The 12,191-nt window shown below is 43.4% G+C and overlaps 1 protein-coding gene across 3 annotated transcripts in view; it reads left to right on the plus strand.

Annotated features, from left to right (window-relative positions):
- The window catches only part of LOC147009559 (lethal(3)malignant brain tumor-like protein 1), a 65,940-nt gene that overhangs the window by 15,088 nt on the left and 38,661 nt on the right, over positions 1 to 12,191 (plus strand). For all 3 annotated transcript variants that reach the window (XM_085862507.1, XM_085862506.1, XM_085862504.1), the window contains 6 exons: positions 1,810 to 2,033; positions 2,438 to 2,495; positions 5,367 to 5,437; positions 5,663 to 5,767; positions 8,630 to 8,765; positions 9,980 to 10,071. In XM_085862507.1, coding sequence (XP_085718633.1) covers positions 1,810 to 2,033; positions 2,438 to 2,495; positions 5,367 to 5,437; positions 5,663 to 5,767; positions 8,630 to 8,765; positions 9,980 to 10,071 — 686 coding nt within the window. The remainder of the gene's footprint in view (positions 1 to 1,809; positions 2,034 to 2,437; positions 2,496 to 5,366; positions 5,438 to 5,662; positions 5,768 to 8,629; positions 8,766 to 9,979; positions 10,072 to 12,191) is intronic.

Below are 12,191 nucleotides of genomic sequence, written 5' to 3' on the forward strand. Positions count from 1 at the left end.
AGATGGTAGAAAGCAGAGAGATCACCGACCTGTCTGCAATGTGAATGATTGTCCATCAAAAGGATGAATTCAGAAATGAGTGCTTTTTTTATGATTTACACTCAAGTCATTTTTCTATCGTTCAACATGAGGACGTACTTGTACTGTTGGAATTGTATTGTGCAAGTCTTGCAAGAAATTATTGCAAACTTTGGTGTGATGCCGATTCATGATTGCAGGTTTGCTTAAACGGCAAATTTCCAAATTTAATTTGAACTAAATTGGAAAAAGGATTTGAAAGAATGAACAGTCAATTGTAATTTAACGGGAAAACACCAGACTCAGTGGCTTGGTGGTTAGAGTGTCCACTTTGAGTCTGGGACGTTGGCGGTTTAATTCTGAACCTGGCCGAGTTGTACAAAAGACATTTAAAATGGTACGTACTGCTTCATCACTTGAGGCTCAACATTTGGAGGGTAGGGCATGGATAAACCATCCCATCGTGTGGGAGGGATTTCTTCTTGATTTCACCACGGACTGTGGGGAGAAAAGTGATTTCACAAAGATGGTGTTGCTGGTACACAGATTACACTGTGAAGTTGCGGTACTCTCTCCTGAGGTCACCTGTTGTGTGTAGTGTGTGGTATGGTGTGTTTTGGGTGTGTGTCATATGGTGCATTGTGTGGTGAGACAAGTCTTCCTTAAACTCTGAAGAAACTAGAACGCCACTCGGTAGAGCGCATACCTCCGCCAGGCTGAACAGGTTACGTTTTGTATCCCACTGATAGGCCGGATCTGGATCTGGAGCTGAACCAAAATCTCATCTGCTTGTTCTTTTCACAAAACTAACTCATCCACGTAGTTTTGTCATAACACATCCACAACTTTTTGAGATATCGTGCTCTATATTGTTTTTGGTGAAGAATCACTTTAAAATAATTCTCAGATCCGGATTTGGATCTTCATCAATATCTAATCCATTTGTCCTCATCACACATTTGATCTGTCCACAACATTTTGAAACCTCATGCTATATATTGTTTTTGGCCCTATCTCTCAATGGTTCCCATCGTGTGCTGCCTTTTTGGCTGCTGGTTGCATCATTGGTTAGGGGCACAGCTATGCCGATGATACAGGGCCCCTATTACCAGTACACTGGTACTCATTTCACCAACCGCAGAAGGATAACAGGCTGAGTCAACCCCCTGGTGTTAATTCATTGGTCAACGGGGCTTGAACAAAAGACCCTTGGATCCCAAGCCACCACCCTAACCTCTAAGCCAACACCAGACTTTCTCTCAATGGTGAAGAATCATTTAAAAATTAAATAATTATCGTGTCTGGATTTGGATTTGGATTTGGATTCGGATCTTCACCAAAATTGAATCGATTCTTCCTTGTCACACACCCATGCTATGTTTTCCCTCCTGTCTGTCTGTTTGTTTGTTACTTGCTGAAATAATTTTGCCAAGTATGTTGGTCTGTAGCATCTTTGTTTGTTTGTTTGTCACACAAATCTTGTCCACAGTTTTGAAGCAATCGTTCCTCATTCCACCCATGATTTTTAACCCTTCCTTCTCTTTATTTCATCTCTTTACTTTACTTTGTTTTTTTTCAATTTATATGCCACCCGGTGCTTACATAATAAATAGATGCCCATCATTTTTAAATGCATTCAAAAGTTTTGCAGTTTTCTGCTGAAGTTTAACACTGGAGGCTGAAACACAGTTTAGTAAAATTCATGGTATTCCAATTAATAACCTCCAAACACGACATTTGAATATAGCTGGTTCACATCTCATATCTTACCCCTTACCTCGGTGTGGGCAGTCAAGAAGACGTGGATGGCTAGCCTGGTCATGGCTGCTTTAAGCTTCAAGTCAAGTGTTGGAATGGGAGAGCGAAAAGGACGTGAGCATAAAGCTGGTGGGAGTCGGGATGAAACACCAGAATTCCACTGCAAGCCTCAGCTCTATGGAGAGATTGCTTTGGAGTCAGAAAGTGAAGAAGATGAGGATGAGGAGGAGGAAGAGGAAGATTGCAGTAGGTCAGAGGTAAGAATTTTATTTCTTTGTTGAGGCTCGTGGAAGAGCTAGAACACAGAACAGATCAGGATGCAACTTAACAGAAGGAACAGTAGAATAGAAAACCAATGTTTGGAGATTGCTTTGGGCCTGGAATTAAAATTTCAGCTTGGCTGGAGTTGGAAAGTTTGGAAAGTTTGGGGTTGGGTCTGGAAAGATATAACAAGGGCGATTGTTCATTGAAAAGGGTGGAATATTGTAAGGGCATCGAGAAACAACACAGCCAGCTTCTTTTTATGTCAACGCATTCATCCTCATAAAGATGGAGCTAAAGATAAGGATTTGTTGGGAAGGCATCAATGAGAATGATTGAAGGCACCAATAACAATGATGTGACTTCAACCCGAGTGATTAATTTCCATTTGACACAATAGGATGAGCTTGGGATGAGGGAAGGAGTTGAACCATCATCTCCAGTCCTTGAAGGATCAGGTGAGGTCCAGACATCAAAATTGAATTAATTTTTGGAAACCAATGTTTTTTTTTTTTTGTATTTCAAAAGATGGTTTACATTTACTTCATATGTATTTTAGTGTCTAAAATTTGGTCTGGCAGGATGGCCTAGGTCCTAGAGGTATGCAAATTCTCCACTAAGCTGTCTAGCCTTTGTTCGAGTCTTGACCCAGCTATAAGCTGTTGTCCCAGTGTTTCACAGGCTCGGTGATTCATCAATGTGTGTGTCGTCTCCTGAATGAACATTAAATGGGGATTTGTCTGTGAGCACGATATCTCAAAAAGTTGTCGAAGGATTCAGACAAACCTTGATGGATGAGTTGGCAGGTGACAAGAACAAGCCCATTCGATTTTGGTTCAGGTCCGGATCCAGATCCGGCCTATCAGTGGGATACAAAACGTAAACTGTTCAGCCTGGCAGAGGTATGCACACCACCGAGTGCCGTTCAAGTTACCCCTGCCACCGAAGGTGGAAGGAGGTTATGTTTTTACCCCTGTTTGTTTGTTAATTGCCGGAATCCTTCGGATTTCAGCAATTATGTTGGTCAGTTGTGCATGTCATTCTGTGTGTCTGTCTGTCTGTTTGTTTGTGTGGTTGTTTACCCTGTAGCAGCCACACCATTTCAGCGATCATGACCAAACTGGGTACAGACGTCGGCCATGGTCCAACTTAGACGCTTGTCGTTTTTGGTGAATCTAGGTCAAAGGTCAAGGTCAAGGTTAAGGTCACCGAAAAACCGAAATTCTTATTTTCACAATAACGTCCGCTAAATAACAGGTCGTTTCGACTTCAAACCAAATCCAAAATGTGCATCTTCCAATTCTGCATCCAACCATATGTCTCATTGGGGTGTCACACCAACACCCTTCTTAGCGGTCGGGGTCAAATGTCAGGGGGGGTCGGCTCAAAACTTTCAAATTGCGATAAAAACGTCATTTCAAGTCCGATTGACTTCCAAGTTATGATCATGACCAAACTAAGTGCTATAACTCATTAAACAGTAGCACTATCGACTAATAAGAACCAAATCGCTTTCCAGGTTTTTGTTCTTTCAGAGATCATGGAAATATGACAAAGTTATTCCGGCAATTCCTTGCTCAACGAGCAATTTCATTTGTTTGTTTGTGTGTGGGATATCTCAAAAAGTTGTCTACGGATTTGGATGAAATTTGGTGGGCAGATTGGGTTTGTGACAAGGACGAACTAATTAGATTTTGGTGAAGATCCGGATCTGGATCTGGCTAATAGAATTTTAAAAGTGATTCTTCACCATTGAGAGATGGTGCCAAAAACAATATATAGCATGATATCTCAAAAAGTTGTTGATGGATTTGGACGTCTCTTGGTGCACAGGTTCTGAGTGTGGCAAGGACGAATTGATTCGATTTTGGTGAAGATCCGATTCCAGATCCAGATACGAGAATTTTTTTAATTTCTAAAGTGATTCTTCACCATTGAGAGATGAGGCCAAAAACGATATATCTATACTAATAAATGTCAGTGTGTGTGTCACCTCCTTTACTCCAAAACTATGAAACCTAGCCGCCTGAAAGTTTGCATGTAAACGAAGAAAACTCCAAGGAACTGCATGATTTAAAATTGGGAATTTGGGTTAATTAAAACACCCCTTTTGAAGATAAATGATGGTCTTATTTAATTATATCCCTTATCAGACGATCCTTTTGCCACCTCGCTGTCTCGGGTCTTAAGGCATATCCTGGGTTACCAAACTGGGGTCTGAAGCTGCCATGTTTTTTGGCCTGCTCAACCATGCCTTGACTTGGAACAGGCCGCAACAATTTCTTCATGAAAAAGTTGTTTGTTTTTTCTCACTTTCCTCACTCGTATTATTGAATGCCTATTCATCATAGCTACGGATCGCTGGGTACATTGCAATGCTTATAAATGCCCGGAGACGCCAGCGTTTGTGGCTTTATTTCATTTCCACACATGTGATATCCTTGAGAATCTCTTAAACTAAGCTGAATTACAAAATTTAAGCTCCAAAATCAAACTCAGCAGCAGCAGCACTCCTAAGAAAGTGTTCATTTGCCCAATTCGAACATTTCTTGGGCGTTTCCAGATACAAAAATGGTACATGCTGCTTCGTTGCTTGATGCTCAGCATTTAAAAGGATTTAGCATGGATAAACAATGCTGGGAAGGCAATGGCAAACCACCCATTATAATCCTTGCTAAGAAACTGCTTTGGCAGCATCAATGCTCTGTAAATGGAGTATGGTGCATCAAAATCAAAGCTTTTCATGTTGAAACGAGAAGGGCACTTGGTAGTGCGCATACCTCTGCCACGTGATGCCTGATCCACGAGAACATCAGTCCCAATACATTTTTAAAATATCATGCTATATAGTACTATATTGTTTTTGGCCCTATCTCTCAATGGTGAAGAATCCCATTACAAATTAAATAATTATCATATCCAGATCCAGATTCAGTTCTTCACCAAAATCGAATCAATTCGTCCTTGCCACACACTCAACCTGTCCACCAAGTTAAGTCCGAATCCGTTTAGTTCCATTGCTATGATCCAAGTCACACTCTAATGCTCAAAACGTGAACTGCACCTCATTTCCCACGGTGGTAAACTCCCTAACCACTTTTAGTTGATTAAAATCTATTATTCAAAATGATGACGTATCATTTTGGAAACCTTGACTTAGTCTCTGCACAGTGTTATGGACGTTCAATGTAAAGCCATGTCATTAGGTAAGTTGTAAGATGTAAGAAAGAATACCTTGTCAATAGTCACTCAATAGAACAAGCTTTCAGAAAACTTGGCACGACCGACCATGCCTCACAGTGAGTCTTCTCCCCCCCTCCCCATTTCAGGAAGTTGGACGTGGCAGAATTACCTTCAAGAACAACACGCCCTATCTGCTCCTTTGCATCTCTTCAAAGAGGTGTATACTGCATTTCTCAATCTTTTTCTTTCTGTCATCCTTTCTTCAAATTCTATTCATAACTTGCCTTCTGCATTTTGTGCTTTGCCAACCTTCTGCAGTAGGTTTGTTACCTACTGCTTCACTCAAAGTTTCCTCTGCATCTTAATCCTTTCGTTCATGCACTTATCTTTTCTATAAAGTGGGATCTCTCAGACATTCTTCGTTCTATTTCACTCCACACAGTGCCAACGTTTCCCCCAAGGAAAAAACTTATTTCAGCCTGGCATGCGCCTTGAGGGACCAGAACCTCAAAACCCAGCAGTCTTCACCATCCTATGTGTGAGACAGGTAAAATATTTCGGATTCATCATCCTGTGTGCAAGATGAGTCCCATTGTTAAAGCATTTTGAAGTGAGCAACGAAATCACTACGTGCTTCAATCCCACCACCGTCTTCCTCATGACTTTAAAATGTAAAGTTTGTTTAAAATGTAGACAAAAATTTATTTAAAAAGTCACCCCCACTTTGTCAAATTCGACAAAAGAAAGTTAAACTAAATACGTGATGTATGTGGTATTTCAAAAACTTTTTTTGTGCTGACCTTTTTTTGTTTTTTATGTGTTTTAGTTTTGGGTACTACTTTCACTTCCTCCAGTATTCCTCTTTTTAGATCCTCGTGGAGGATCTCGAAGTCTTACTCACGTTGTTGTTCTTCATCTTCTTCTTGTGGACTTTTTTGTTTCACATCCTCCAGTTTTCATCGAAACTTCCTGAAACTTGGCATATATATGTAAAAAGTACTCTGCGCAGACATTAACCATCTCCGATTTTGAAAATTCCTCCTAGAAAAAAAAGTTGTGACGTCAAAATATCTCCGCTAATGGAAATCGCCTAAAAAATTATCTCCGAAACGAGGCAAGCTTTTTGAATTCTGTTTGCGGGAATTGAACAGGGCATTAGCAGAGATGAATTACCGCACATATGATGCATCACTATGACGTCATATCAATTTTTATGACGTCATTCCTATTTCTTGTTTCACAACCCAGAGTTTTCATCAGATCTTCGTGAAACTTGCCATGTATATGCAGAAAGCTCACTAACCCTAACCCGAACCCTAACTAGAGAGACCATGAAATACGATCCTCCCACAACTGAAGCTAAATAGATTTAGCGGACAAATCATATTTGGTACATAGGTACAGACTGTGGAGACGGAGTGTTGCGACATACATTCGTCATCTAAAGTGGTTTGTCACGTTTATGTTCCTCATGGACAGTGATGTAATAATTTAGTATTTTAATCCGTCCGTCTGTCCATCTGTGTCTAAGGCCCATGAGTACATCATGACGGCCATTGCGGCCGACCGCCCCTCAAACAAGGAGAGGAATATGGTCCTGCATGGGCTACGCCTATTGGTCGACTGTCGGCAACCTCGCTCGCATCCCCCGGATTGGGCGAGAGACGTCAGGTTCTTGTGACTCCGCCCACGTATGTGCTGACACACACGTGTGCAATGGTGCCAGTGGAGGATGGTGGAAGGAAGCGAAGGCAGATATCGTCGGTGTTGTTGTTATAAAAAATCCTAACTATCAAAACAACTCCGCAGCGCATGAACATCCAATTCCCACTCGACTAGGGACGGGACACTAACTGGAAACGCACACTTACCGATATAACTGTGCTATAGGGGACTGCTGTCTGTCTGTGTGCACAAGGCTTCCGAATTCGTAACACTATGACGTCATATGTGTGACCCTTTTGTTCCTCATGGAGAGTCGATTATATGTGTAAAGTTTCACCTTGATCTTTTCAGCCATTTCAGAGAAGAAGGTTTTTGAAGGTTTTAAAAAAAGAAAGCAACATGGCTGCTGAATCACGTGACTGATGATGTCATCAAAAAAAAATTGTGGACAATTTTGTCCTTAGATGACCCTCAAAATTTTTATACTGATTGGATGTGACGTTCTACATATGCAATTATGACGTCATAAAAAATCACCCTCATTCCACATGAGTACTTGCTTTGTGCCAAGTTTCAATTTTTTTCCTTGGTGTGGTTTGAGAGATAGAGGTCCAAAGTTTTTCCGTTTTTCCAACATGGCTGCCACACCACGTGACCTATGACGTCATAATTATCATTAAAACAATTCTACATGAATAGTCGCATCAATGTTGAAAATTTCGTCTCAATCCGACAAGCGTTTGCGGAGAAAAACACCAAAGTTCTGTGCGGACAAACAAATAAACGGATCCAATTGCAATCCCCTCTCCAAATTGTTCGGCGAGGCTAACTAGAACGGCACTCGGTAGAGCTCGTTCCTCTGCCAGGCTAAACAGTTGACGTTTTGTATCCCACTGATAGCCCAGATCTGCATCCTGACTGTGACCAAAATCGAATCGGCTTGTTCTTGTCACCTACACAACTCAACCATCAAGTTTTGTCCGAATCCATCCACAACTTTTATCTATCTATCATTTTTGGCCCTGTACCTCAATGGTGAATAATCACTTAAGGAAATTTTAAAAATTTCTCAGATCTGCATCTTCACCAAAATCTAATCAATTCGTCCTCGTCACACACCCAACCTGTCCACCGAGTTTCGTCCGAATCATTTTGATAACGCTTTGAGATATTCTGCTCATAGACAGACAGACAGACAGAGAAGCCTGGTGTTGGCGCAGTGGTTAGGGCAGCGGCTTGGGATCCAAAAGGTCCTGAGTTCAAACCCCGTTGAGCCACTGAATTAATACACCAGGGGGCTCACTCAGCCTGTCATCCTTCCGAGGTCGGCGAAATGAGTACCAGTTGTACTGGGCCGGTGTATGCCCCGGTTAAAATAGGTGTACCATATCCCTGTGTCGTAAGAGGCGACCAGGGTTGCATCAGGAAGGGCATCCGGCGTAAAACATGTGCCAAATCACAATGCGGATCATACGGATGATCCGCTGTGGCGATCCCTAACGGGAGCAGCCGAAAGAAGAAGAAGAAGAAGACAGACAGACAGACAAACAGGGGTGAATACATAACCTCCATCCACCTTGTGTGGCGGAAGTAACTATCGGTGAGGGTCGACCCTTGTATGCGACTGTTTTTTTGTTTTTGAAAAAGAAGAGGAATATATGTTTGGTTATAGCATTTACTGTCATGTCTGAGAAATAAAAATGTATTGATCGCAGTGAACCTAATACAGATCGTGCATACGCAGGTGTGTGGGTTCCGTGTGCTGTTGTGTGCGGATGGACGACCATCACGCAGAGCTTTCTGGAGGAATGCAGACGCTCCAGAGTTGAGACCTGCTGGTTGGTGTCAGCTTGCTGGTCGCATCCTGATGACACCAAAAGGTGCTAACTTGGGGGTTGGAAGGTGGTATCAATTGAAAAAGTACACATTGTGTTCGATTTAGCAGTGTCGGGAAACGGGTCACGCTCTCTGCTTGGTCTGGGCCGGTGGCTTGAGTTGTCGGATTGTCGTGGGACGAGAAGGAAAGAAAAAAGGAATTCTGAACTGAGTTTTCATTTAAATTTGAAGAGTACCGGTGAGGAAAGTTATTTGTTGAAATGAAAGATATTGATTGTTCATTTGAACATTTAGTTTGAGGAATTTTCTTGTACCTTTCAGAATCCATTTCAACTGAGCTGAATGCTGATTTGCTAATTTGAGCTTTTATTAATTTGGATTAGGTGGAGTGTGGTTGGAAATGCTTGCTTGAAACCACGCTTTAACCACCGTGAGATGTGATGCTAATAGTGCAAGTGGTATAAGTTAATATTATCGTTTCTCAAATTTGCGATGGTTATATTTTCATCTCTGCTTTCTCGAGGCAGTTGTGTTTGATTTCATTTTCTTGAGTTAATTACTTGCATTTTATTTCCTTAGTCCATTGTATTTCGTTCTTGTTGTGGCTTTGCGAGTCAACTGTGTTTTTTTCACTTTAACTTTTGAGTTGATTGCGTAAGAAACTTTTATTTATTTATTTTTAAACGTTAATCTATTAAGGTTCATAGTGGAGGGCTGGGAGGATAGCTCAGAGGTGTGTGCACTCGCTTTTGCACTATCTAGCCTGGGTTCGAATCTCGACCCAGCTATATACTGTCACCCTGGTGTTTCCCATACAGGGCGAGGCATCAATGTGTGAGCTGTCCGTCGGATGTACGTTGACCCAGAGGACCCATCGACCGGCATTGGTTATCAATCGACTTTAAAGATCTTCCACGATGTCTTTCGCAAAGAGTAGGCGAGCTATCGCCGGCACCCTGAACAGATTCCAAGTTCCTGCCACTTTCAGTTGACCGTCAGGCCTGGCCAGTCGGATCGGGAAAGTCAAGGACCAAAAGCATTCCCTGGCCGATCCCACAAAAATGTGGGAATATTAGGGCCCGTTAAAGAAGTAGTAACACTTTTGGTGGAAAAAAAAATCTTGGACACAGAAAATAATTATAGATGGAGTAGATGGTGGTAGGTGGGTAGTTCTTTACTGTGTGAGGTGTGCATGAGTATGTGATGCAAAGTAGGAGGGAGTAGGGATGCATCATTGTGTTATTGAATTTTCTTGCAGGATACAGCGAGAGAGCGTTTTGTTGGGAATCCTATCTGCAAGCTTGTGGTGGAGCCGCAGCCCCACGGCATGTCTTCCGACATTTTGCAATGGTTTGTCTCTCCCATCTTGGCCGCTGACTGCATGCTGAAGTATGTTATATGTACTGCAGTACAAAAAATCTTTATTTAATTGCAAGCTTCATTAACTCATCATGGGAACTGTGCACTGAATTTGGTGTCTGATAACGTAGGTCATATCCATTTACTGTGCCAGCTGGATTTTCTTGCATATAAATCTTTACTCTAATTCACAGACCATTGTTTGTTTGTTTGTTTGTTTGTGGGTGTGTTTGTTGTGCTACTCCGACAGTTCTGGGCCAATTACATCCAGACTTGCTGCAGAGGATCAGCATGAGCCCAGTTAGTGTATAGGGGTGTTTTTATCTTTGCCGGTGGTTTTTGGGGGTGAATGGGATGCACGCGAATTCTCGATGTAAATGTGTATTGTGTAGCGCTGCCTCCAGGTGGGGGAAGGTATTACAAGTCTCCACCATTTAAAGTGCAGTATTCCTGTCCTCAAATTTTCCTGTGATGAGGTGTTTTGAATTATAAGCAGTCGGTATGTTTTTGCTTCATGCACGTAACCCAGGTTATTTATTTTTTGCATATACAGGGCTGCCAGTTGCCTACACACCGCCCAAATAAAGATATGTGTCAGAAGAACGTGTTGCATGATTATGGACAGATACTCTGCTCAAAAAAAAGCCACACTTGGTGGCATAATGGTCAGAGCGTCTGCTCTGAGCCTGGGAAGGTTGGTGGTTCAAACACTGTCTGCATCGTGCCTGCTGCTTCGTTACTTAACACTCGGCATTTGAAAAAATGGATAGAGCACGGACAAACTGCCATAGCACAGGCTTAATGCGTTTTAATGGCCTCCTGCTTTGAAGTTTCTTGTCAGGGAACTCGTATTATATTATTATATCAACCACTGTACCAACTGTTGCTTCACTGACAGGAATACCAAAAGAGTGGGGGAAGAGAGAGGGGGAAGGAGAAAAAGGAGGGAGGATGGTGGAAAGAAGGAGAGAGAGACAGAGGGGAGTGGCGAGAGAGGAGGGAGGGGGAGAGGAGGGAGAGAAGGGAGGGGGAGAGGAAGGAGGGAGGGGGGAGAGAGAGAGGGAGGGAGAGGGGAGAGAGAGAGAGGAGAGAGAGGAGGGAGAGGGGGAGAGAGAGGAGGAAGGGGGAGAGAGAGGAGGAAGGGGAGAGAGAGAGAGGAGGAAGGGGGAGAGGAGGGAGGGAGGGAGAGGGAGGAGGGAGGGGGGAGAGAGAGAGGAGGGAGGGGGAGAGAGAGGAGGGAGGGGGAGAGAGAGGGAGGGAGGGAGGAGGGAGGAGGGGAGAGAGAGGAGGGGAGAGAGAGAGGAGGGAGGGGGAGAGAGAGGAGGAGGGAGAGAGAGAGAGAGAGAGAGGAGGGAGGGGGAGAGAGAGAGGAGGGAGGGGGAGAGAGAGAGGAGGGAGGGGGAGAGAGAAGAGGGGGGAGAGAGAGAGAGGAGGGAGGGGAGAGAGAGAGAGAGGAGGGAGGGGGAGAGAGAGAGGAGGGAGGGGGAGAGAGAGGAGGGGGAGAGAGAGAGAGGAGGGAGGGGGGAGAGAGAGAGAGAGGAGGGAGGGGGAGAGAGAGAGGAGGGAGGGGGAGAGAGAGAGGAGGGAGGGGGAGAGAGAGACGAGGGAGGGGGAGAGAGAGGGAGAAAGATAGAGATGTGTGGGAGGAGAGTGCTGCACTTTCTTAGTGGGGGTGGGGGGTGAGAAGGAGACAGAGAGTGGGGTGTCAGAGGAGAGTGCTGCACTTTATTAGGAGGGGAAAGTGAGGAGGTGATACAGAGAGAGAGAGAGAGAGAGAGAGAGAGAGAGAGAGAGAGAGAGAGAGAGAGAGAGAGAGAGAGAGAGAGAGAGAGAGAGAGAGAGAGAGAGAGAGAGAGAGAGAGGAAGAAAAAGAGAGAGAAAGTAAAGGGGTTGGGGGGAAGAGAGAGAAAGGTGAAAGAGGGTCGGTGGGGGAGGGGGGGGTAGCAAAAATAATGTTATGTTATGCTTTATGACCACACACACCCACACACATGAATATATACACACACATACATACAGGTACTTCCCTATTTACATCTTAGATGCATTCCTGGAAAACATTGTTTAAATCGAAATAATATAATGAAATTCAAAATCCCATTGACTTAATG

This window comes from Eptatretus burgeri, chromosome 17 (assembly GCF_056783735.1).
Source record: "Eptatretus burgeri isolate ZD-2024b chromosome 17, Ebu_testis_v1, whole genome shotgun sequence".
NCBI lineage: Eukaryota > Metazoa > Chordata > Myxini > Myxiniformes > Myxinidae > Eptatretus > Eptatretus burgeri.